The sequence below is a fragment of the Zeugodacus cucurbitae genome, chromosome 4, assembly GCF_028554725.1.
Source record: "Zeugodacus cucurbitae isolate PBARC_wt_2022May chromosome 4, idZeuCucr1.2, whole genome shotgun sequence".
In the NCBI taxonomy this organism is placed as follows: domain Eukaryota; kingdom Metazoa; phylum Arthropoda; class Insecta; order Diptera; family Tephritidae; genus Zeugodacus; species Zeugodacus cucurbitae.
The window spans coordinates 36002480-36025301 of NC_071669.1; the positions used below are offsets into that span (position 1 = coordinate 36002480).

Consider the following 22822-nt stretch of genomic DNA (forward strand, 5'->3'; position numbering starts at 1 on the left):
ACACAGTTGGAAGCGAATCATACGTATATATTAAGACCTTTAGAAGCTCATGGAGAGATTTTGTTAACACAACCATCACAAGTTTCGGCACAGGTGTCGACACAGTTGAAGGAACAGGAGGTAAATATATCGACGCAGGTGATCCCAGAGGAGATTTTCTGCACTGGCGGCCTTCGGTCGCGCTTTAAAAAAAATAACCCTGGTCGAGCCAAAACCAGGCGTGTCCGAAATTTTTTCGCGTCGAATTCCTTTCTGCTCTGGCGGCCTTCGGCCGAGTTTTAAAAAAATAACCCTTGTCGAGCCAAAACCGGAGGTGTCCGAAGTTTTTTTTTTGTGTAGAACTCCTTTCTGCACAGGAGGCCTTCGGCCGCGCTTCAAAAACGTAACCGTGGTCGAGCCAACACAAGTGTTAGCAACATAAGGGACTGTCCTCGATAGGATTTAAAAAAATGTATTTTGTTAAATAATTTTGGCAAAAAAGAGAAATTTTCGCAAAAAGAGGAATTCATGGATGAATTTATATTTGGTATCCACAATGTGGCAGCGCTCGTTTTCCGTGTAATTGTAAACACATAAATCTTAGAGTGAAAAGTTATTTTTAAAATAAGTAATTTTGCTTAAAAACGTTTAAAAATGTAAAATTTAAATTTTATTGAATGTTATAATGTAATTTAAAATATTTGAAGTGAGAAAAGAGCGTAAAATGTGTTAAAGTGTGTGAAATTTCTTGGTGAAATTTTTGGTTTTTTGATCTTTAAAGCCGAATATCTTGAAAACTAGGCGCCTGCGGTACCATAACCCTATACATTTTTTAATTGGGAGGACGTCCTCTTTCCAACGGTGCCCTCAGATCGCTGCGCCATAGTAATTGGAATTGTGCCGAAATAAAGATTTGTGTAAGCCATTAAAGTGCGACTTTTATTTGACAATCCAGTGATCGAATTCAGGGTAGAGTTTCAGCGTAAACGCCAGATTTTTGAAATCCGTTACAATATAAATATTTACGAATAATGGCACAAAGGGATACGAAAAAACAAAGTAAATAGCCTTAATATGGCAATACTATTTCTGTTAAAACTTGGCAGCACAGTTTGTAATTAAATTAGCTAAGCAGATCAAAAAGAAAAAATTGTGAGATTTCTTTGATATCAAATTGTACAGGTCAAAACTAAATATATTCGTGTTATAATATTTAATTTGTGTTTGTGACGATATAGTACATTTCAATGCATCTGGGAGCCGACATATCTAGTGCTCTGCAGCAAATTGAAGCTGTTAAGAAGGGGATCGATGAATCGGAAGATGCAAAACTACAAATGCAAGCTGCCGAGAGCCTCAAAACAATATTGGATTTATTGCAGGATCCAGTTTTTCGTACCATAGTTCACGTCCAAGATTCACTTTCCGAATTAAACGCTCAGTTAGCGCAACACCCATCAATGCTTCCCAATGACTTCGATATTGACGTGGCTGGTAATTTGGTTTTGAGCATTAATGGTGGTGATGTTATGTATGATTTTTCGTCTGCCCCACTTTCTCCTCATTCGGGGCCAAGTAGTCCCGGTAGTGGACAATTAACACCTTCTGCGTTAACAGGAGCACACGAATTGGATGAACAGGGACGTCCACATTCTCAAAACTCTAAAGTAACTGGGGATCTTTTCGCTGCCGACTATGCGCAAATACAGGCTATTGAGTTGGTCAATGATGGTACAGGTCTTGGATTTGGTATAATTGGAGCGCGTACTTCAGGTGTGACTGTGAAGACTATTTTACCCGGGGGCGTTGCAGATCGCGATGGACGCTTGCGTTCTGGAGATCATATTTTGCAAATTGGTGATGTGAACTTGCATGATATGGTGTCAGAGCAGGTGGCAGCAGTACTGCGGCAATCGGGTACGCACGTGCGCCTCGTAGTGGCGCGTCCTATGGAACAGTCGTCGCCCGGACAATTTACGCTTGAACCTGGAAGTGCTATTGTACCCACACGGGTTTTGGTTGATCCAGTTGAGTTAGAACGTTACCTTATTTCTACTGGTTATCCGGAGATATTCGGAGAAAGTTCTACTGCATCTACACCGCAAACGACCACAGAAGATGAACGGTTTATTTATCGATCGGATGATATTTCAAAGCGTCCACCAATGGCAGTGCCGACTATTGATTTAGATGAATTACTGGCTTTACCAGAAACTGAGAAACTTCAAGTTGAATTAACTAAAGACATGAATGGTCTCGGTATTACCATAGCTGGATATGTTTGCGAAAAAGAAGAACTTTCAGGTATTTTCGTAAAGAGCGTGTCCCCAGGATCTGCTGCTGATATGAGTGGACGCATACGCGTTAATGACCGCATTATTGAGGTGGATGGTCAATCATTACAAGGTTTCTCGAATCACCAGGCTGTAGAGCTTCTCAAAAAATCAGGACAAGTTGTCAACCTGCGCTTGGAGCGTTACTTACGTGGTCCAAAGTACGAACAATTGCAACAGGCCATTGCTGCCAATGATAAAATACCAAGTGTTCCGTCAACACCTTCTAGAGTTAATTTGCCGTCTCCAATAACTCCAGTCACATCACAACGAACGTCTTCTATGCCTAAAGCACAACTACCTTCTCATATCACAGGAGATTCACATGAATTACCTTTTGATGTTCTTTCTAATTTGCCTTCAGCCACAGTCCCAGATGCTTTTATGACATCTATTTCACCGGCAACAACTTCGTCAATACCCACAACCTCTTTAAGTAGTTTTGGCTCTGGTAAAAAAATGATTGCAGTGCGCGACTCTATTGATGGTACTCCGAAGATTATACCTACAGATGTTTCCATTGGTTCGATTGGCAAATCGGAAAGTGAACTAACTGAAGTGGAAGTAAGTAACACTCATTTGTTGTTGTTGATAGTCACTAAATTGTATATTTAAAGGAACCATTGCATGCTAAGAATTCAACTTTAATTTGTCGTCACAAATACTACACTGATCCTGAGTTAACTCCAGATGTGGAACAAGAGATTATACGTAAATGGAAGAAGATTGTCGGCCCCGACGTAGATGTTATAGTTGCCCAGATTAAAAAGTTTGCAGTCGGTGGTTTGGGTATTTCTTTGGAAGGTACCGTTGATGTTGAAGGCGGGCGTGAAGTTCGACCACATCATTATATTCGTTCAATATTGGCGGATGGCCCTGTAGGTGTAAACGGTGTTCTTCGATCTGGTGATGAACTATTGGAAGTGAATGGCGAACGTTTGCTTGGAATGAATCATTTAGAAGTAGTTGCTATCCTCAAAGAATTGCCACAAGATGTACGAATGGTCTGCGGTCGAGGCAAGAATGCTTTAATGCCATTCTCAGATGATACATTGAAGAAATTAAGTAGTAATTTTGAGAATCTTATGCCGACTTCAGATCGATTGGTGAAAGCCAAATCCGATGGCAGCTTGGCCACTGCTGGTTCGGTCAACGACGACTCGTTCAACAAGTTGAAGTCACGCTCACTAGAGCCACTAACAGGACTTGCAATGTGGTCGTCGGAGCCGCAGATAATAGAACTGGTCAAGGGCGATCGCGGTTTGGGCTTCTCCATACTAGATTACCAAGATCCGTTGGATCCAAATGATACCCTGATTGTTATACGATCATTAGTGCCTGGAGGAGTCGCACAATTAGATGGACGTCTTATACCCGGAGACCGTCTATTATTCGTCAATTCTATTAATTTGGAAAATGCTTCTTTAGATCAGGCAGTTCAAGCACTAAAAGGCGCACCCAAAGGGGTAGTCCGTATTGGCGTAGCCAAACCGTTACCAATGACAGATAATTCGTTGAAGAGTGGAAATGGTAACAGCATCGAATCGAAATGCGAAGACTCGTCTATAGAATCGAGCGGAATGGTGGGTAGTGAAAATGTCTCTATGCAGCTGAGTAATGCTTCCACAATGATTGTTGAACCAGATTTAATACCAGATTGGCGAAAATAAATTAGTCCTATCAAGGGAAATATATCGCAAAGCAATAACAATTTATTGAAATCTTACATTCACCTAAATGTATTCATTGAAAGCTGCAAACTGTTATCCTAGAATAGATTACAATAACATTACCCGTACGTGCGAAGTAGTGGATATCGGATGTTTATTTTCGAACAAATTACAAATATTATTGACGAAATGCTTTTTTAAACTTATTTTATTCGAAAGAGTTAATTGAACTATACTTAATTTACAATTTTACTTATTGTTATTTAACTCAGAATGCATTCCATTTAGAAAATATATAGTTAGCATCCCTTTGGAAGCTTTTATATTATATTATGAATATACATATATATGTGCACACATTTACATAAATATAACAAACTTGTTTATTTCTATTAAAAAGAAAAGTTTCAATTTAGCAAATGCTTTGTTAATCTAGAATAGACATAAGTATTAATAGAATTCCATAACTAAACTGGAGGTATCATTTTAAATCACAAATTATTTATAATCAATAGTCTGCAAGAAATGTTCGTAAAATCAACCAAGAACAATTTGTATTTCTAAGAAGCATTACTTCCATATTTTTTCTTAATTCAGTTAACTTAGTGATAAAATCTCATAACTTTAATACCTACACGTTCACATCTTTCGTTCCAGTGACCTAAAATAGCAATACAGAAATCTGTAAAATGTAAGTTGTTATTACTGTTGAAGTTTTCGGAAACTGAAATCAAATACACACCTTTTAATGTTATTGCATGCGATTCAATTGTCGTTCAATTTTCAAATGAGTTCTTCGTGCTAATATTCGATCTCTTGCATATGAAACTAGGTAGCTGAGTGAGCCTATGCAAAAGCATGTAATCTCAAATTTAATGAAATTTCGTTGGTCGATAAGAGCAACACGATCGCAACTACGCGTCACAGTTTCTCCACTTTTACACCGCAGCACTTCCTTGTAATGCGTGTGTATACACACACCAAGACTTTTGCTTACAATGTCGAACTCTGTGCATGGATGACACTCCTGTATGACGCTATATTCTTCGCGCTGCCAGCAAGTGGAATTGTTTTCAATGACGAACTGTTGAGCTCGAGAACGTCGAGTATTCTCACTGGTGGGGAAACGGGACTCAATAATTAAAACAACAACGGTTGCAGCCACCAATAGACTGAGACCCAGCAGCATGTGGCGTCTTTGGCAGGTTTCCAACATTGTAAAACTGAAGAAATTCTTCGCCAAGAGTTGTGAGTTTATTCAGAATAAATGTTTGATATATCACTGTGGATTGATATAAAAAATTTATTTGCCTTTATATGCAGTCAGATGTTATTGTTTTGTCAAAAACAGCTGAAACACAGTGCAACCAAGTTTTATAAACAGTGATGTCCATTTAAACAATGTTATTAACTTTCTAATGAAACTTACTTCTTTGAGTGTTTTACTCTTATACTATTTTGTTTTTAATATCACAGTAATTTTTTATAAACTTATATTGCAAAAAATAAGAATCAATCAAAGTAATAACAATTTTATATAAATAGTGAACACCTTAGAAAAATTTTCAGGTCACACTTTATATAGTAGAAACCTTTTTCGTGGGGAATTCTCAGTGGTAAGATAACCGCCGTCTTGGAAAATCTCAGTGCTGTATATGCTGAGTACTTAAATTTTTAAAACTGTAGTCATAAAATATCAATAATTATATATATAGTTGTCTTACATAAAGCGAAATTATTTATATATGTTATATTTCACTTATAGAAGATTTTAACATCAATATGTGCCATATTATATGCAAGCAATTTATTTAATGTAGATGAGATATTTTAGTAGTGGTGAGAATAAAATAAAACTCTGATACATTTAATTCTTTGTGGTAAGTTATTTTCGGCCTCATTTATTTAAACTTTACTGACACAAAATTTAAAAAAATAATTTTTGCTACTTTTTATTTGTATTATTTACAAATATTTATATTTAAAATATTTTGTATTTTCCGCACCACCCCTGGAGTTTGCAGTAAGGCGCGCTACCGACTTTTTTAGGAGCTCGGTTCCCCTGTAGGCATATTTTCACCTTTACAACTTAAATTAAAAAGGAAAACATGATATAGAAAAATGTGGTAATCACAGCATATTATAAATAGTATTTCAATTTTGCAAAGTTAAGCTCATAGGTTCTTACAGCTATTAAATAGATATAAAAAAATAAAAATATTGCAAACAAATTTATAAGTGCATTAATTTTTACATATGTATATACAGTTTATTAAGTATCTATAGTTTATTCATCCAAAAAATACTGTGAACTGCGAACATTAAGCTAAAATTAAAAGATTAACTAATAATTACTAATTCTGCCTCACTCCCCGATTGCAACCCCACTAGGTTTTATATTCAAAACTTATAATTATGTACTTTTACTTCAAATTTTTTTTTACTCTTCAAAACACTTACATATATAACTGTATCTTCACTTCAACCATTTGTTAAAAACTAATCTTTGTATTAGTTCAATTAAGTTATATTAGTAAACCACTAATATAAATACTATAACGGTTGGTAATATTCAATTTTCAAAAAAGTTTAAAGGGCATTAACAACCCAGGTATGATTTTTTTTTTAAATTTACGATTCAAGAAATATTTGAATCGCATTTTACAAATGAATCTAAAATATTAATAACTCAGCATTAAATAACATCTAATACAAACATGCGAAATAATTTGAAATAATCACAATAATAATAAAAAAAAATATTTAATATTTATTAAAGTGCTGTTCATCACTTTAAAATGTTTGTCAAGATTAAATGCTAGCACATCACCCTATTTACCACAATTGTAGCAAAAAAAGGGTAACACACAGCCCAGATACGCCTCGGTGGTGTGTAAAAAGATGAAAAATAATGTAAACAAACCAAAGGTTTTCTACTGTATATACAGAGGTTCAGGTTTTGTGTTTTGGTCGCACTTCTCACTAATATTTTTGGCGCCCATTTATTGAAAGTAAATATATTACATTTTATGTGCGCAATCAAGTCACTTTAATTAGATTTAAATCAAATTACATTTTGAAAAATTTTCAACGAAATGGACGATTTAACAAAGCTCAAAAGAAAAATAACAAGTTCTTTCAAACTAAGTGGCTTTCTCATACGATCAGAGAATAGTGTATATTTAGCTGAGCAACTTCTTCCATTCGATGACGGAGAACGTGAAAAATGGTTGACTGTGATCACTGAAAACCTGCAAGGCCAGCGTTTACAAACAACACAAGTGGAACGAGGAGCACTAGAAAAAGCTATCAATGAAATAAATCGTGTTGGTTTAGATGAGGGTGAGACAGTATTCTCGGTTATCGGTGCATTCAAGGTGCCACGATATCACTACAATGCCCAAAATAAGAAATTCGAACCAAATAAGGATTCACGCACTATTTTGACACGTCCGGCTTTAAAAGCAGGACATATACGCGAAAGATATGCAATGTTACTTCAAAAGACTTTACGGCATGAGTTGTTTGCCCCAGCAATAATACAGGGAGGGATTTCAGCAGAGTCCCAAGTGAAAAAATTTAAATTGCAATATGCAGAAAACTTACTTGCAACATCATCGGTAAAAGAAGCAGTTATACTCGGATTATTAACACAACTGAAAGAAGGAAAATTTTTCATAGAAGATCCCACCGGTAGTATTGAATTGGATTTAAATGGAACACGGTTCCATTCCGGTTTCTTCTGTGAGGGTTGTTTCGTCTTAGCTGAAGGTTCATATAACAATGGGATCTTTAAAGGCAAATCATATTAAAATATAATTTAAGTAAAATATTAAACCAAAACATGTTTCAGTTGATGGATTGGGTTTTCCACCGGCGGAGCCAGCGACTAGTTCGAGAGCCTTTTTTGGCACACAAAATAGTTGGGGTGGAGAATCATCGAAGTTGCTAAAATACTCCACACGTCTACAAGAATTGGAGAGTACAAATACTGAGGCTACACTTGTTTTTCTATCAGATGTGCGTCTCGACAACCCGGTAGTTTTAGACAGATTGCGCATGCTATTTGTTGGTTATGATTCATGTCCACCTGTTGCTATAATTCTAATGGGACCGTTCGCAGCTTCGAACAGCAATTATCATTCATTGTCTCAAAACTTAACTGCGCTGGGAGCATTAGCTGCTGGATGTAATCAGTTGAAGAAGCAAACAGATTTGATTATTATACCTTCTAGTGAAGATCCTACAGCTCCAAATATTTTGCCACGTGCCCCACTACCTGAAACCCTTGCAACAGGTTTGCGTAAAGCATGGCCACGTACAATTTTAGCAACTAACCCATGTCGGTTGCAGTATTGTACCCAACAGATTGTCGTATGCCGGTTGGATTTAATGGCAAAGTTCTGCCGCAATACGTTACACTTTCCTCCCGACACAGATAATATCGAACAACATTTTGCGCGTACTCTGATATGTCAAAATCATTTAACGCCTATACATCCAATCGCTACGCCCGTGCATTGGGATTTTGATTCAGCTTTGTGGCTATATCCATTGCCGGATTTAGTTGTTATCGGCGATTCATGCCAAAGTTTCTCTACAACTCAACATGAATGCACGGTGCTTAATACTGGATCTTTTGTGAAATCAAAATTTGCATTTAAAGTTTATATACCAGCGAGCCGCACCATTGAAGATTCAGAAATCCCAGATGATATGACGATGGAATAAAAATTCCAATATTTATTTTTTAAGCGTAATTGTTTCTTTTCTGTATGTTTTTTGTGTTATTTTATTCAAGGGTATAATAAATATTACTTTATTGTTAAGAACGTATATTAATTTGTTTAATGGTTCATAATAACCTATAGTTTTAGCCAAGTCCCATAGTTATATACTTTGTTTTTGATTGTCGTTCTTATTTGAGCGGAAGTCCCATAAAAGATCTCAAAATCACAAAATACTTCGTCAGGGTTGGACCAAAGGGATTGGGGTTAATTGGTCAAGTAAAAGAGTGGTTGGTTTGCATAAAATACCATATTGCCTTATATTTATTTCGTACTAGCGCAAAATAAAACAACGATATTCATTCGTTATTCGGAATAAACACCAACAAAAGACCCCAAGGTAAAATCGAATAAGCATAAAGAATAAATTGCCTCCAGTTGCGACTAATTGCAATGCACCCATATGACCTCGTGAGCAGGTTTGTAATAATGCGACACCGATAACTAAACTATTACCGAACTATTCTATACTTCGAAAACAGAACTCCGTTTTCGGTTGTCTTCTCCATTGTGTCTTCACATCACCCGCTTCATATTATTATTGTCTGGACAGTATCAGATAACTGTAGAAGATTTCTTTTCCGAAGACCGAAGTTGTTTATGTTGGTGCATAACATTGAATGCACATTATATTTTTGACTCGAGTTCGAAAACGGTCACTATATTCGGTCAGAAGAAAATATAGCTAAACGAAAACTATTTCGATATCCGACTTGCATGGGTGTTTGCTCATAACGGGATCGCTGGAAACTGCAAAGCCGATTAGGAAATCGAATTGCGGATGAGTCGGTTATAGTTCACTTGAGCTCAAGCGTTGACCATACAGACCTAGCGGGATCTCGTCAAACGCTGAACAATAACCACCTCGTGTGCCGGAAATCAATTCGTCTTGTTATAAAAATGCAAATAAAACTGTATTCAACATTTTGAATTTTACGAGGTTACAAGGTACATAGCTTGATGTGTATTAAATAATGACGGGAATTTTAAAATTTCCAAATGTCCTAATAGTCCAATTGTAAAAATGTATCTATATTTTTATATTCTCGTAACAAAAGTTGCTAAGTTGCTGTATTATAGTTTTGTTAACATAAATTTATAAGTCACAAAACTAAACGAGTTAGGGTTATATATGGGTGATTCTACGATAAGAGATTTCAATTGCATATAGAAAACGGCCAAAGAAAAACTTTGGAGTTTTTTCATGAAACCTCTATATTATAATTTTTGTCCTTTTTATTTATCTTCTGACGTAAGGGCAAGTCACTTAATATATTTTTTATTACTTTTTCGATGACCAGGGTAAATAATATAAAATAGTATTATAAATTAAATGTACTCTCTTTCCTAGATGAATAAACCATAAAATTAAAATAACAAATAAATAAATTCACTCTTTATCCTAAATAAACGAAACAAATATTGAACATTAAAATCTTAAGATCTTTTAAAAACATTTCTGACTTTTTAAAGACGTAATATATCTTCTGCCCTTTCAAAAGAATGACATGGGGAGAGTCTGGCCAACCTTATCTTATTTATATATACATACATAATATCTATGTATTATTTATATATACATACATAGATATTTCGCCTTGTCCTCATTCACCTCCAGGCCCATTCGCTTCGCTTCCTTATCCAGGCGGGAAACAGCAGAACTAACGGCGCGGTTGTTGCTTCCGATGATATCAATATCATCGACGTACGCCAGGAGCTGTACACTCTTGTACCTTCTCTGTTTAGCTCTGCAGCTCTTATAATTTTTTCCAGCATAAAGTTAAAGAAGTCGCACGATAGTGAGTCACCTTGTCTGAAACCTCGTTTGGTATCAAACGGCTCGGAGAGGTCCTTCCCAATCATGACGGAGTTTTTGGTGTTGCTCAACGTCAACTTACACAGCCGTATTAGTTTTGCAGGAATACCAAATTCAGACATCGCGACATAGAGGCAGGTCCTTTTCGTGCTGTCGAAGGCCGCTTTAAAATCGATGAAAAGGTGGTGAGTGTCACTGATAAGGTCCATTGTCGGCCGGCAATCAAATGGCCCCCGCCGCCTTGTTGTTCTTCAAGCGGGTAATTGCTATTTGAATTTCTTCACGGTCGGGCAATGGAACATCTGCTCCATCGTCGTCGATTGGGGAATCGGATTCACCATTTCCTGGTGTTGTACTTTCACTGCCATTCAGCATTTTGGAGAAATGTTCCCTCCACTCAGTATACTCTGGTCATCAACAACTAGATCACCTCTGGGGTTCCTACAGGAGTGTGCTCCGGTCTTGAAACTTTCAGTTAGTCGCCGGATCTTTCAGTAAAATTTTCGAGCATTACCCCTGTCTGCCAGCTTTTCAAGCTCTTCATACTCACGCATTTCGGTCTCTTTCTTTTTACGTCTGCAAATGCGTCTCGCTTCCCTCTTCAGCTCTCGATATCTATCCCACCCCGAACGTGTTGTGGTCGATCGCAACGTTGCGAGGTAGGCAGTTCGTTTTCTCTCCACTGCGGAACGACAATTCTCATCGTACCAACTGTTTTTTTGCCGTTGCCGGAGACCAATTGTTTTGGCTGCAGTGGTATGCAATGAGTTTGAGAAGCCGTTCCACATATCACAACATGATTGATTTGATTGCGCATGTTTCGATCAGGAGACAGCCACGATGAATTTTCTTGTGCTGGAATCTGGTACTATAGACAACCATATTTCGGGCTCCAACGAAGTCGATCAGCCTCAGGCCGTTTGGCGATGTTTCGTCATAGAGGAGGAATTTTCCGACTGTTCTGCCAAAGACACCTTCTTTACCCACCCTAGCGTTAAAATCGCTAAGCGCTCATAGGTGCGTTCTAGGCGCTCATAGAAAGCATCTTTGGTCACATCGTCCTTCTCTTCCGTTGGTGCGTGGGCGCAAATCAGAGATATGTTGAAGAACCTCGCTTTGATGCGGATTGTGGCTAGACGTTCATCCACCGGGGTGAATGCCAGGACTCGACGACGGAGTCTCTCTCCCACCACAAATCCAACACCAAATTTGCGCTCCTTTATATGGCCGTAGTAGATGTCACAAGGACCTACCTTCTTCCGTCCTTGTCGCGTCCATCGCACTTCTTGGATGGCGATGATGTCAGGTTTTAGTTGTATGAGGACATCAACCAGCTGGGCAGAGACACCTTCCCAATTAAGAGTCCCGACATTCCTGGTGCATGCCCTCAAATCGTTTGTAGGGATCGTCATTAAAAGTGGGGTTTCTCATCCGAGGCTCTGTTTGGCAGAAGCGGGCTTCGCCTTCTCACTTTAGCCTCGCCTTCAAACGGATGTCTGTTGACTACTCAGAGGATACTTGGTCTAAAACCGGAAGTCATGAGCTGCTTGAGTTATATGCAATAGAATTGTTTCAGGACACTTCCAAGTGAATGGCAATCAGAAAGTTTCGACACTTGCGTGTACTTCTACATACGACCCCATCCCTATATAAACCAAACTTTCTGCAGTAATTTCTCTTACGTACCCGATTACACACCATAAAACATTTAATCAAATAACCTCCCATACAAAGGTTAGGTTGAAAATTATTAAAAGTGCGTTAACTCACTAACGGAAAACATCAGAAAGACTAAGTTTAACTGGAGAAATGGCAGAGGTGAGCTACACTCAGATTTGTTTTACAAAATTGAAAATAGGCGTGGAGTCGCGGATAGAGGTGAAATGTGAAAGAAATAAACCATTTGGAAGTTTTTGTGTAAATGTTATGTTTTATATGGGTATTTCAGAGACAAGAAACAGACTTTATACACTTTAACAAAACTTTATTTGAGCCGTTTAAATACGATATAAAGTTGTCTCCCAAAATAGCGCAAGAATTTTCTCATAGAGCCTCAGGCGAATTAAATACTTTTTAGGAAGAAATTACATGAGTTAAACGGCGTAGGCTCTCCAATCCAACTGGAATTAAATGAAAAATTAATGAAAATGTGTAAAGGCATCATGTGTATATATTATGGGTTGATAAAGAATTTTATAGTTTGACACTGATTTTAAATTTGTAATCAAAAAAATTACAAAAACGTATAACGCATATCTGAAAGAGGGGTCAGTTTTAAACTTTTTTTTAAACGAAGCAAAAATTACAGACAATTTGATTTATAAAATTTGTCGCATTTGTCGATGAAGGTCGGTAAAACAGTTCTACGGTCTCATTTTATGGTAAAGCAGTTTATCGACGGAATCAATGATAGCATGAAAATTTTCAATCGAAAGTAGCTTTGTTATATCCCTTTTTTAATTGCATTTTTTAATCGTTGCAGTAGTCCACTTTTGATTATCTACAATACCATTCACATTCAGAATAGTGTCACTATTTAAGTATGCCAAGTTTTATTATGATATCTAGATCAGGTTTTCGCTTGACCCAATGGCCGACTGGACAAACGAATCGACATCTTTCAAGTTGAATCAAATTTACACAGTGGCCATTAATTTTCATAAAAAAAACCAGTAGTTTAGGCGTGAATCATGGACAAACAACGTGACATAAAATGATTATATAAGTTAAGCTGCAATGGCCACCCATTTTTTAGTATCACGGTAGTCGTATTGGATAATGTTCTAATTAGATCTTTGTTGCAATTGGAGCAGTTAACACACGCTTAAGGTTAAACATAACCAAATAAAGTTTTAATTAATCTAATGAAACAACCAAATCATTTTATATAACTTATATAATAAGTAGATTGATTTGTGTTGGACTTTCACAAATGTAAAATTAATTTTGTATTTATTTACCCAAATTGACCAATTATCGCGTTTCATTTAATTATAGGTATCCTTCAACTATTGAATCTCAAAATCAAGTGTTATTTCAATCTAAGAGATATAAAATCATATTGTTGTTGCGTAATATGTTGAAGCCGAATAATATAACACATACCACCCCGCTTTGTAATGACCCAATCCCGGTCTATTTCAAAGTAGTTCAACTTTCGTTTCTTTCCGTTTGAAAATTGTTGTTGTAAACTAGTATGCTTTTTGATGCTTCACATCAGGGAAGTATTTAAAGCGCCGCTCATATGTTTTCTTCTTAAATCCCAAAATAATTGCTCCTTTACTTCGCCACTGTGTTCGCTCTGGCAGAGGCGTGTGTTGTTTGCGATAAGAATAGGAAGTCGTACCAAAATCATCAACGAGTATTAGCAGGGCTATCATCAGCAAGAGCATCCTCATTGTCAGCAGCAGTAAACAAATAACGGTGTTGGTGAATGTATGCTCGCTATCAAAGCGCTTGGAATTGGTAACATTGTCGCAGCATGTGTTCCATAACAGACAAACAGTATGTGAAAACGTTGTAAAGAAGCTTCTTAACGCGAGTTGAACGCACCGCGCAATCTGTTACGGTTCCAAGCGAGTGAAAGAAACGTAAGCCGTAGTGCGATATCACATGGGTACTGACATACTTTCTAGAGGAGGAAGTGTTAACCCAAGCAACCACAATTTTCAAAAAGAAACACATATATTTGTATATAATGTGACATTAATGGTATGTATATCGTATAATCAAAAACTATTTCCTTCCTTTAACAAGTAGGTGATGTAATTGAAGTGGAAATAGATGGGATAAGTTTGAATATTTTGAACACTTTTACGTTTTGTTAATCGTCAGGTATTTCCCAAAAGATGCCAATGAAGATGGAAAATAGTTGTCCCAATGGTTTGGTTTACTGTTATAGGTTAGGCAACGTTCCAAACCGAAACATTTTTCAGCTTGAGTTGCACAGAACCTATTATTTTTTATGGCCTAAAGCCGATTTAGAAAAATATTGTTTCGTCAGTTGCGCATGGAACGTAGCGCAGCCATAACTATAGTGCCAGCAATATATAATATATCTATGACACACATAGGTATGTACATATGTAATATCTATGTAGCTGTGTGTATTGTTGGTAAGAGAACCATACATAATACAATACATAGTCAGAGATACAATTTTATATAATAAATTGCGAGAGTATAAAATGTTCGGTTGCACCCGAACTTAGTTTTAGCCTTGTTATACTCTCGCAAAAAAGTTGCTAAAGAGAGTATTATAGTTTTGTTCACATAACGGTTGTTTGTGTCACCCAGAAATAAAAGAGTTAGATATGGGGTTATATATATAAATGATCAGGATGGCGAAGAAAACTACTAAAGCTATATCAAGGAAACTTTCTAGAGTCATTTCTTTTAGGTACTACCTTATACAGTTCAAAAATGGAGGAAATCGGATTATAACCACGCCCACCTCCAAAGGTTATGTTGAAAACTACTAAAAATACTTAAATTCAGTAAGGAAAACCACCAGAAACCTTAAATTTCATTATAAAGATGGTGCAAAATTGTATATAAAATGTTAAATGAGCGTGGTTCCGCCCACTTATGGGTCAAGAACCATATCACCGAAATTATTCGACCAATTTCAATGAAATTCGGTTTTTAATATCTTCCTAGCTTTCCAATGATATGTTGTGAAAATAGTCCAAATCAGATCACAACCACGCCTACTTCCCACATACCAGAATTTTGAAGTCAATCTGTATCGTTTACTTTACAATATATAAAGTAAGAACTAGTGAAGATTTCGGAACAGAACTTTGCAAAAATACTGCATTTAAAGAATGGCATCGGCCTACATAAGTTTTCCAGACCCTATATATCAAATATGAGGACCTCGGTGCTTCTAACAAATTTTTTACCGAAAATATAACTATGAGTGAAATTGGGTCATAGCTTCCCCTATCTCCCATATACTTAATATTAGAGTTTTCATACAATCAATGGACTTTATACCATATATATGCCGAATATGTGAGTCAAATTGTTTGTTATATTAATCGGTATCGGTATAGGCTAACAATTGGGAATCATTGGGACTTTTAAAGGCATCCGTTCACGCCTGCCTTTGCGTGGCAGTAATCCTATTTCGCCCATCTGCGATACCAAGTATCTCGTGGTGCCAAGATTCATTAAGATATCTTAATTTGTAATCAACTTATAGCTTGCATGGACTGACGGACAGACAAACATATGGATTTCAGTTCGTCTCGTCATAATTTTGAATTAATTTTCTTATTTCATGTTACGTTAAAAGTCTCCTAATAATAACGGTCGGAAATCGACCAACAGCAGGTAATTGACTCACATAATTCCCAGCTTTCTCATTACTAGCATAGATTGTCTACGTCGGTCAACTTAAACGGACTGGACCATATATTTATTCGGCCAAGAATTTCTCAAAAGTATTTTCATAATGATTTCTGCCACTATAACAAATGCAATAATCATTTGAATAGAAATACCGTTGCAGCATCATTGATAGCATTTTATTGTAAAATTTCACTAATATGTATTATCTTCATCTACTCCAAAATAAAATATATACTAACCCATATATCTTTAAATAGATCACAAACAAGTGAATGAATATATACCATCCCATACATTCTGCCTGGCGCAAATGATATTACTCTGAGCGCATATAAATTTACAACGGCGCATAAAGTATTTTTTATTACAATTATGAATATTTCAGTTTTAATCGTTTTACATTCGAAGCTCAACAATAAGGACAAAAGTATACATCTTAATGCCGATGAGGCAAATTTGGTAAACATATATATTACAATGTAAATACATACATACAAAAGAAGAGATTGAACACAAGCAATAGAAGTTGGAGGGAGCCAGTGTGGATAAAACCACAAGGCAATGACAAAAAAACAATATTTAGATGAGTAATAAGAGAACTTATCATCAAACTCCATCGACAATGGCGACAAAGAAAAAAAGAAAAGTGTTTACGAATTAAATGAACCAGAAGCAAGATTGTCAAAACGACGAAGGGTAATTTATTTAAATTGGCCTTTGTAACGACAATACGACAGTGTCATTGAAGTTTACCTCTGCGCTTTTATTAGCTGAGTTTTAGCTTGGAGCGGTGGGCGACATAAGGAGCAAAAATATGTGTTTGTATTTTTTGGTAGTCTTATTTAATATATCGCTTTCTTTTACTTATGTACATATACCATATACATATATATATACATATTTGTGTGAGTATGTACATCTATGTAGGTTTGTCATTTATTGTTCGAAAAGCCACTTCGGTAAAAAGGTGTATAAATTCAATTTTGCGCTGCAATAAAAAGATTTCGTGTTATGAAATTGACACTCTGACCAAATCGCCTTTCCATTTTCTTCTAATAAATCCATGAATCAATAAAAGGCTCGTACTTTCCCTCCATCCACCTTATATGCTCACCCACACACAATAACACGATATATGCCTGATATGGCAAAAAGCGGTGGAAAGGTCGCCGCAGGACATTTTGCAAAAAAATATATCAGCAAGGATGAGAAGGTCAAAAAGCATTTGATAAAAGTGAGTTAATGATAGCTTAGAAAGCAATTTGGGGGAATATGAGACACTACCTTTCGTGCAAAAGTTCCATATGCTTTTAGTCCCACTTTTGACTTTTTTACGCCAAGCGGATAAAGATCTTCATAAAAGAGTATTGGCTAAATATTTGAATTCTGATTAGCAAGCTTTAGCCCAAAAGAGAGTATAGACTTTCGAAGATAAAGTTGCTCGAACAAAGTGTCATTCCTAATCCTTTTTATAGTAGCTTAGTTTTGATTTTTTAATATTACTACGAATTTTTTCCTAAGAGCTCAATGAGTATGTACGAATAGTTCAATAATATTTTACATTTCTCTACATGTCATGTATGTATATTGTAAATATATATGTACATTAATAAAGTAAAATCGTTAAAAAATCTTTAGCATCTTTAGATATGATGTCAATCGATAGTAAACATGTCCTCGGGTCACAGTCAGTAACAGATTGATGAACGAAATGTGAAAAGGTTTCGATAGGTAAAAGTTCAGTTATGAACACTCGGGGGTTTTATTGTGATTGCGATGTTTTTGTATTGAATAATAAAAGCATTCAGCTTAAGGGGTTAGGGGTAGTCAGAGACACGAAAAAATGAGAATTTTCAGTATTTTTTTTTAAATTAAATCAGGTTATTTTACACAAGTAATAATATTGGATGATGGAGTCATATGTAGAAGTTCACGTAAGTGAGGGAAGTTTCTGATTGTCATTCACTTGAGAGTGACCAGGAACGATTCTTTTGCATGTGGCTTAAGTAGCTCACGACTTCAGGTCTTAGACCAAGTATCCTCTGGGTAGCCAACAGACCTCCGTTTGGAGGCGAGCTAAAGTGAGAAGGCAAATCCCGTTTATGCGGACGTTCGTAGGGTTTGGGACCCACCACATAAAAACAAATTACCAATGAACAGGAAGCAACAGCCTCGGATGGGAAACCCCAATTTTGATGACGACACCTGTAAACGTATTAAGGACTACGATATAAGGTCAAGCACCTGGAATGTCCGGACCCTTAATTGGGAAGGTGCCTCTGCCCAGTTAAGGGCAGCAAGCACCTGGAATATCCGGACCCTTAGTTGGGAAGGTGACTCTGCCCAGTTGGTTGATGTCCTCGTAAGAGTAAAGGCTGACATCACCGCAATCCAAGAAATGCGATGGACGAGACAAGGACGGAAGAAGGTGGGTCCTTGTGACATCTACTACAGTGGTAGTGTCCTCTCATCTGATGTTGACATTGTCCACGCTTCTGCACTATAAAGCAGGATGGCCATATAAAGGAGCGCAAATTCGGTGTGGGATTCATGTGGGAGAGAAACTCCATCGTCGAGTCCTGGCATTCACTCCGATGGATGAACGCCACAATCCGCATCAATGCGAGGTTCTTCAACATATCGCTTATTTGCGCCCACGCCTCGAAGAAAAAGAAGGACGATGTGATCAAAGATGCCTTCTGTGAGCACCTAGAACGTACTTATGAGCGCTGCGCCCGCCACGATTTTAAAAACGTGCTTGGCGATTTCAACGCTGGGGTGGGTAAAGAAGGTGAGTTTGGCACAACGGTCAGAAAATTCGGCCTCCATGATGAAACATCGCCGAATGGGCTGAGGCTGATCGACTTCGTCAGGGCCCGAAATATGGTCGTCTGTATTACTAGATTCCAGCATAAGGAAATTCTTCAAGCTACTTTTCTGTCCCCCGATCGAATCACGCGCAACCAGATCGATCATGTTGTAATAGATGGAATAGATAACATCGACTCGGACCATTATCTTGTAGCTGCTATTCGTAATTCGCAGCAATTCGGTGAAGATATGTATCGAATGTGGCCTCATCGACCGATGGATGACATTTGCTTTTTCACGTCTTCTTCCAGTTCGTCAATTCATCTTGATTTGGGTCTTGGTCTGGGTCTTGACTCTGCTTTAGTGTTGAATGTCCATTCGTGATACATGGCATAACCATTTTAGTTACTACGCTTTGTTAGGATATAATTCTGAAGTATTCAAACATACAGTTTTGTATCATAACTTTCACGATTGTAAGAAATTGTTCTGGAATTTTATATTTATGAAATGTTGGTAGATAGTCAACCTATTAATGTTATCGAACATTTTTTTTTTAATAATTTTAATGGACGTTCAGAGTTAAAATTTCAAAATTTGAAAAAGAAAAATTATTGTATTAAAAAAGTGAGCGTATAGTCTTGTATATAGTGTACCTTGGTGGTGAAAATGGGTGCAATCGGTTCAGGAATTACCTCAGCACTCATATACTTTATATGATGATTTTCGTTATTCTATTGGACTTTATGCCGAATATATGGGTCAAATTGTGTGTTATCTTAATAAAATTACATCATTAATTTGCGAGAGTATAAAATGTTCGGTTGCACCCGAACTTAGCCTTTCCTTACTTGTTGCAGTTTGTTTTCTTTTCCATTTAGAAACGTGTGAGTGAGAAATATAGTTAGGTGAAAAATTGTCTTAGTGAACAAGGTTCTTGGGTTTTTATACGTTCAGTTTTTATATTGTCCTTCCCAGCCGATTTATAGTTTTTCTTCTGTTTGTTTTATCCAGGGTTTCTTGTAATGCAGGTATTTGCTCTAGCATTTTGTTCTTATTATTGCGATTGTCCAGGAATCAGTACCATTTCTCCCATATTTGTTTTCTGTACTACTATATATTGCTTTTATCGATTTTCTACAAAGTTTCATACTTCCCGCGCATTTCTTGAAGGGTGTGATCCTTCCTCTCTCAAGTTCACCGTGATTTCGTTAAAGGCTGAACCCCTTTTTATAGCTAGCTCGTTAACCTAAAGATGTGCGGTTGTAACATTTTCTAAGATTTTGGCTGTTATGGTTATACCGCCCATAATTGGTCAGCAGAGCCTCCATAGGCATCTTAAGGGAACTTGAATAAAATCAAAAATATAAGTATTGCTCAGAATTGAAGTTGAACAAGACAGTTACTTAACAGTTTAGACTAGTACGGAACTAATATACTTCGGTAACGAAATACTGATAATTGACATTTCGTAGGAACTACCACTTGCTAGTATGGAAAAAAGACATTCGGTTGACTAAACAGACCAAATGACTAGTTCCAAAGTTTGGAAGTTTGTAGTTGATTTCACTATTGGATATACATATGTATAATATACATATGTATGTATATATATTTGTACATATGTAGATCGACTGAATTGTGGAAAAAGGATTTGTATTCTTGAGGTATTTGTCAATCAATCACCTCCAGCAAAACAACTACTTTCTTTGCCCTAACAAAGCATAAGTGATTGAGTTCCGTTCCCAATTTTCAACCGAAACGTTGAAACGGTGAGGAAGATACATACATATGTATGTAGACAAATGCCAATTTGTTCCAGCTCCTTCCACTTGGTTAAATTGACCGCTGCAGCAAATCAGAGGTGTCAACAAGCTAGATTAAAATTTACCAATACAGATTTCCGAAATAATGAGAAATTTCACATATCGTGTGTGTATGTAGGTACAATGCTCGTGATGCTTTGAGGCGGGAAATGTGGATGAAATCATTTCACTCTTGTTTGTAGCGAACGATCAAAGCAAACAAAGAGGAACGCAAAGTCTAGTGGCGGACAGAATAACAACGAATATCCGAAAGGGTTGATGGTTCCACATGTGCGTTGAACGAAAATTACTTATTTACCGCATTTGTATTCGTGCACTTTCGTTTTTTACAGTTGTTTGTTCTTGCGGTTGCTTGTGGGGCATCCCCTAATTCTATGATTACTATGCACCATATGCCATCTGACAGACCGCCGCATGTCCATCTTTCAAAGATGATTTGAGTTTATAAAAAATAGCAATAATAACTAAAATATAAATACTTAAATATTGTAAAATCCGTGCAAGGAAATCAAAACCAGCAAGTCAGCAGATTGGTATGGTTTAGATAATGGAATTTATGCTTTAATCCAATCTGAAACATGATGTATCAATGTTCTCTGACGTCTGAAATTAAATATTAAGCTACATATATTTGTATACTTTTTCATATTTAATATCTATATTTAATTGAAGTCAAATATACCAAATCACTCTAAAATTATTTAATAAATGGATTATGTAAGGTATATTTCGAATTATATTTCAATTCGAAGATTCTAGTTGCAAACTATAATTCACAGAGAAGTCTAATTCCTATTATTAATTTCCTACTTCCTGATTGGTATAATACAGTATGTTTTACAGCAGGGATTTTTTTAAATTAAGATTTCTATAGATTCAAGTACTGAAACACACGAATAATTTGAATCGAATGGATATAAATGAAAAACGAAAATCTCCACATATTATTCGCTGTGCCACATATGTTCAAATATCAAGAAGAATAAATGCGAAATGGTTTTGCATAGTGCATTCTTTTTCATTGAGGTGAGCATTTGAGTTGGAAAATCAAAATTTAAATTTGTATGCCGCATTTATTACAACAACCCTATATAGTGAGAGCAGGATACTAATAACACATGAAAGAATATTAATCAAAGAAAATTAATTTAAAGCCCACCGCTGAGGGTGAAACTTATGTAAAAACAAAAATTTGTACTTATATATAAAACATTTGTACAAAATATTAGAATATCGATTATGGGTTTCTTTCATGGTAATGTGTTAATAAGTCGAGTCAGGTATCTGAATGCGTAATAAAATTCGATTTAAATAATGCTAATATAATATTTGAGTATTCCTAAACTGCTTTGGAAAAAAGAGCTGTTCCAAATGACAGCACGTTTGGGAATCACTCCGCCTTACATACCGAATGATGTATCGTTGCCAACGGCGTTTGGTTTGGAATAAGTGAATCTAATGTAAATGTATCATTAAAACCAAAATATCGAGGTTGGAGAATACATAAATTAAAACGTTGGGTGATTAATTCTCTAATAACCTCCATTTTTGAAATAAAAACAGCGAATAATAAGGCGGGGGAATAATGTAATTAATGCGAGAACATTGTGTGACGCGGTTATGATTCCTCTGCATTCAATTAGAAACCAAAACTGTATAGCTCTCCACGGAGTACTTATTCAATATGTACTACTGTATGTATTTCTTTGTTTCATTCCAAGAAAACAGCAGCGAATAAAAAACGTGTCAGCAACGAGTGAGAGATAAAAATTATGCCGCAACGGATATCCTGTATTACGGTAATTTGTATTTCACTAAACTACTGTTACAACAACAATGCAAATATCTTTTTATTTACACTACAACAATATGATATAAGGTGCGTATTACGAACGACCTCCGCCGACGCCACCGCCACCGCTGACGACGGCAAGCACGTGTCCTTTTGTGTCACTTAAATACCGCAGTGATAAAGGCGAATTTACAGTCAAGCTGAGTGTGTGCCAGTGCGTGGGTTTGGAATTGTTAGCAGTGCTTTGATTGCTGAATTGGTTGGGTGGCTATAAATTAATGGGCGGCACGTGACACCCACCAAATGGCAAGCGCATCTTCAAATCTCGGCATTTGCGACCACAGCAGTTAAGGTGGAGTCAAATCGCTAATAGAATTGCTCTTGAGCACCAACGAGTTCATGATAAATTTTTTATTTTTGTTTTTGTTGCTTGTTCATATAATACTAGGAGCG

At 36.5% G+C, this 22822-nt stretch overlaps 3 protein-coding genes across 4 annotated transcripts; 2 read left to right on the forward strand and 1 right to left on the reverse strand.

Annotated features, from left to right (window-relative positions):
- The first annotated feature begins 944 nt into the window (after positions 1-944).
- LOC105211537 (patj homolog) lies at positions 945-4291 on the forward strand. The gene is made up of 2 exons (XM_011183014.3): positions 945-2876; positions 2930-4291. Exons 1-2 carry the CDS (start codon positions 1227-1229, stop codon positions 3980-3982), a joined length of 2703 nt encoding a protein of 900 aa, XP_011181316.1. The 5' UTR covers positions 945-1226; the 3' UTR covers positions 3983-4291.
- Positions 4292-4461: 170 nt separating this feature from the next.
- Positions 4462-5356, reverse strand: LOC105211538 (protein JTB). 2 transcript variants are annotated; one of them, XM_054228991.1, is made up of 2 exons: positions 4725-5356; positions 4462-4643 (listed from the first exon to the last, which is right to left on the reverse strand). In XM_054228991.1, exon 1 carries the CDS (start codon positions 5196-5198, stop codon positions 4734-4736), a length of 465 nt encoding a protein of 154 aa, XP_054084966.1. In that variant the 5' UTR covers positions 5199-5356; the 3' UTR covers positions 4462-4643; positions 4725-4733. The 2 variants fall into 2 exon arrangements, with proteins under 2 accessions (XP_054084966.1, XP_011181318.1); XM_011183016.3 differs by having other exon boundaries at positions 4462-4664; positions 4725-5355.
- A 1549-nt stretch (positions 5357-6905) lies between these two features.
- LOC105211539 (DNA polymerase epsilon subunit 2) lies at positions 6906-8818 on the forward strand. The gene is made up of 2 exons (XM_011183017.3): positions 6906-7780; positions 7836-8818. Exons 1-2 carry the CDS (start codon positions 7078-7080, stop codon positions 8711-8713), a joined length of 1581 nt encoding a protein of 526 aa, XP_011181319.1. The 5' UTR covers positions 6906-7077; the 3' UTR covers positions 8714-8818.
- The last annotated feature ends 14004 nt before the right edge of the window (positions 8819-22822 follow it).

Bases quoted from the DNA above. Each gene is read 5' to 3' on its own strand.
- LOC105211537 (XM_011183014.3), top strand. From the start codon at position 1,227: ATGCATCTGGGAGCCGACATATCTAGTGCTCTGCAGCAAATTGAAGCT. The intron at 2,877-2,929 runs GTAAGTAACACT...GTATATTTAAAG, and splicing joins GTGAACTAACTGAAGTGGAA to GAACCATTGCATGCTAAGAA.
- LOC105211538 (XM_054228991.1), bottom strand. From the start codon at position 5,198: ATGTTGGAAACCTGCCAAAGACGCCACATGCTGCTGGGTCTCAGTCTA.
- LOC105211539 (XM_011183017.3), top strand. From the start codon at position 7,078: ATGGACGATTTAACAAAGCTCAAAAGAAAAATAACAAGTTCTTTCAAA. The intron at 7,781-7,835 runs GCAAATCATATT...AACATGTTTCAG, and splicing joins TAACAATGGGATCTTTAAAG to TTGATGGATTGGGTTTTCCA.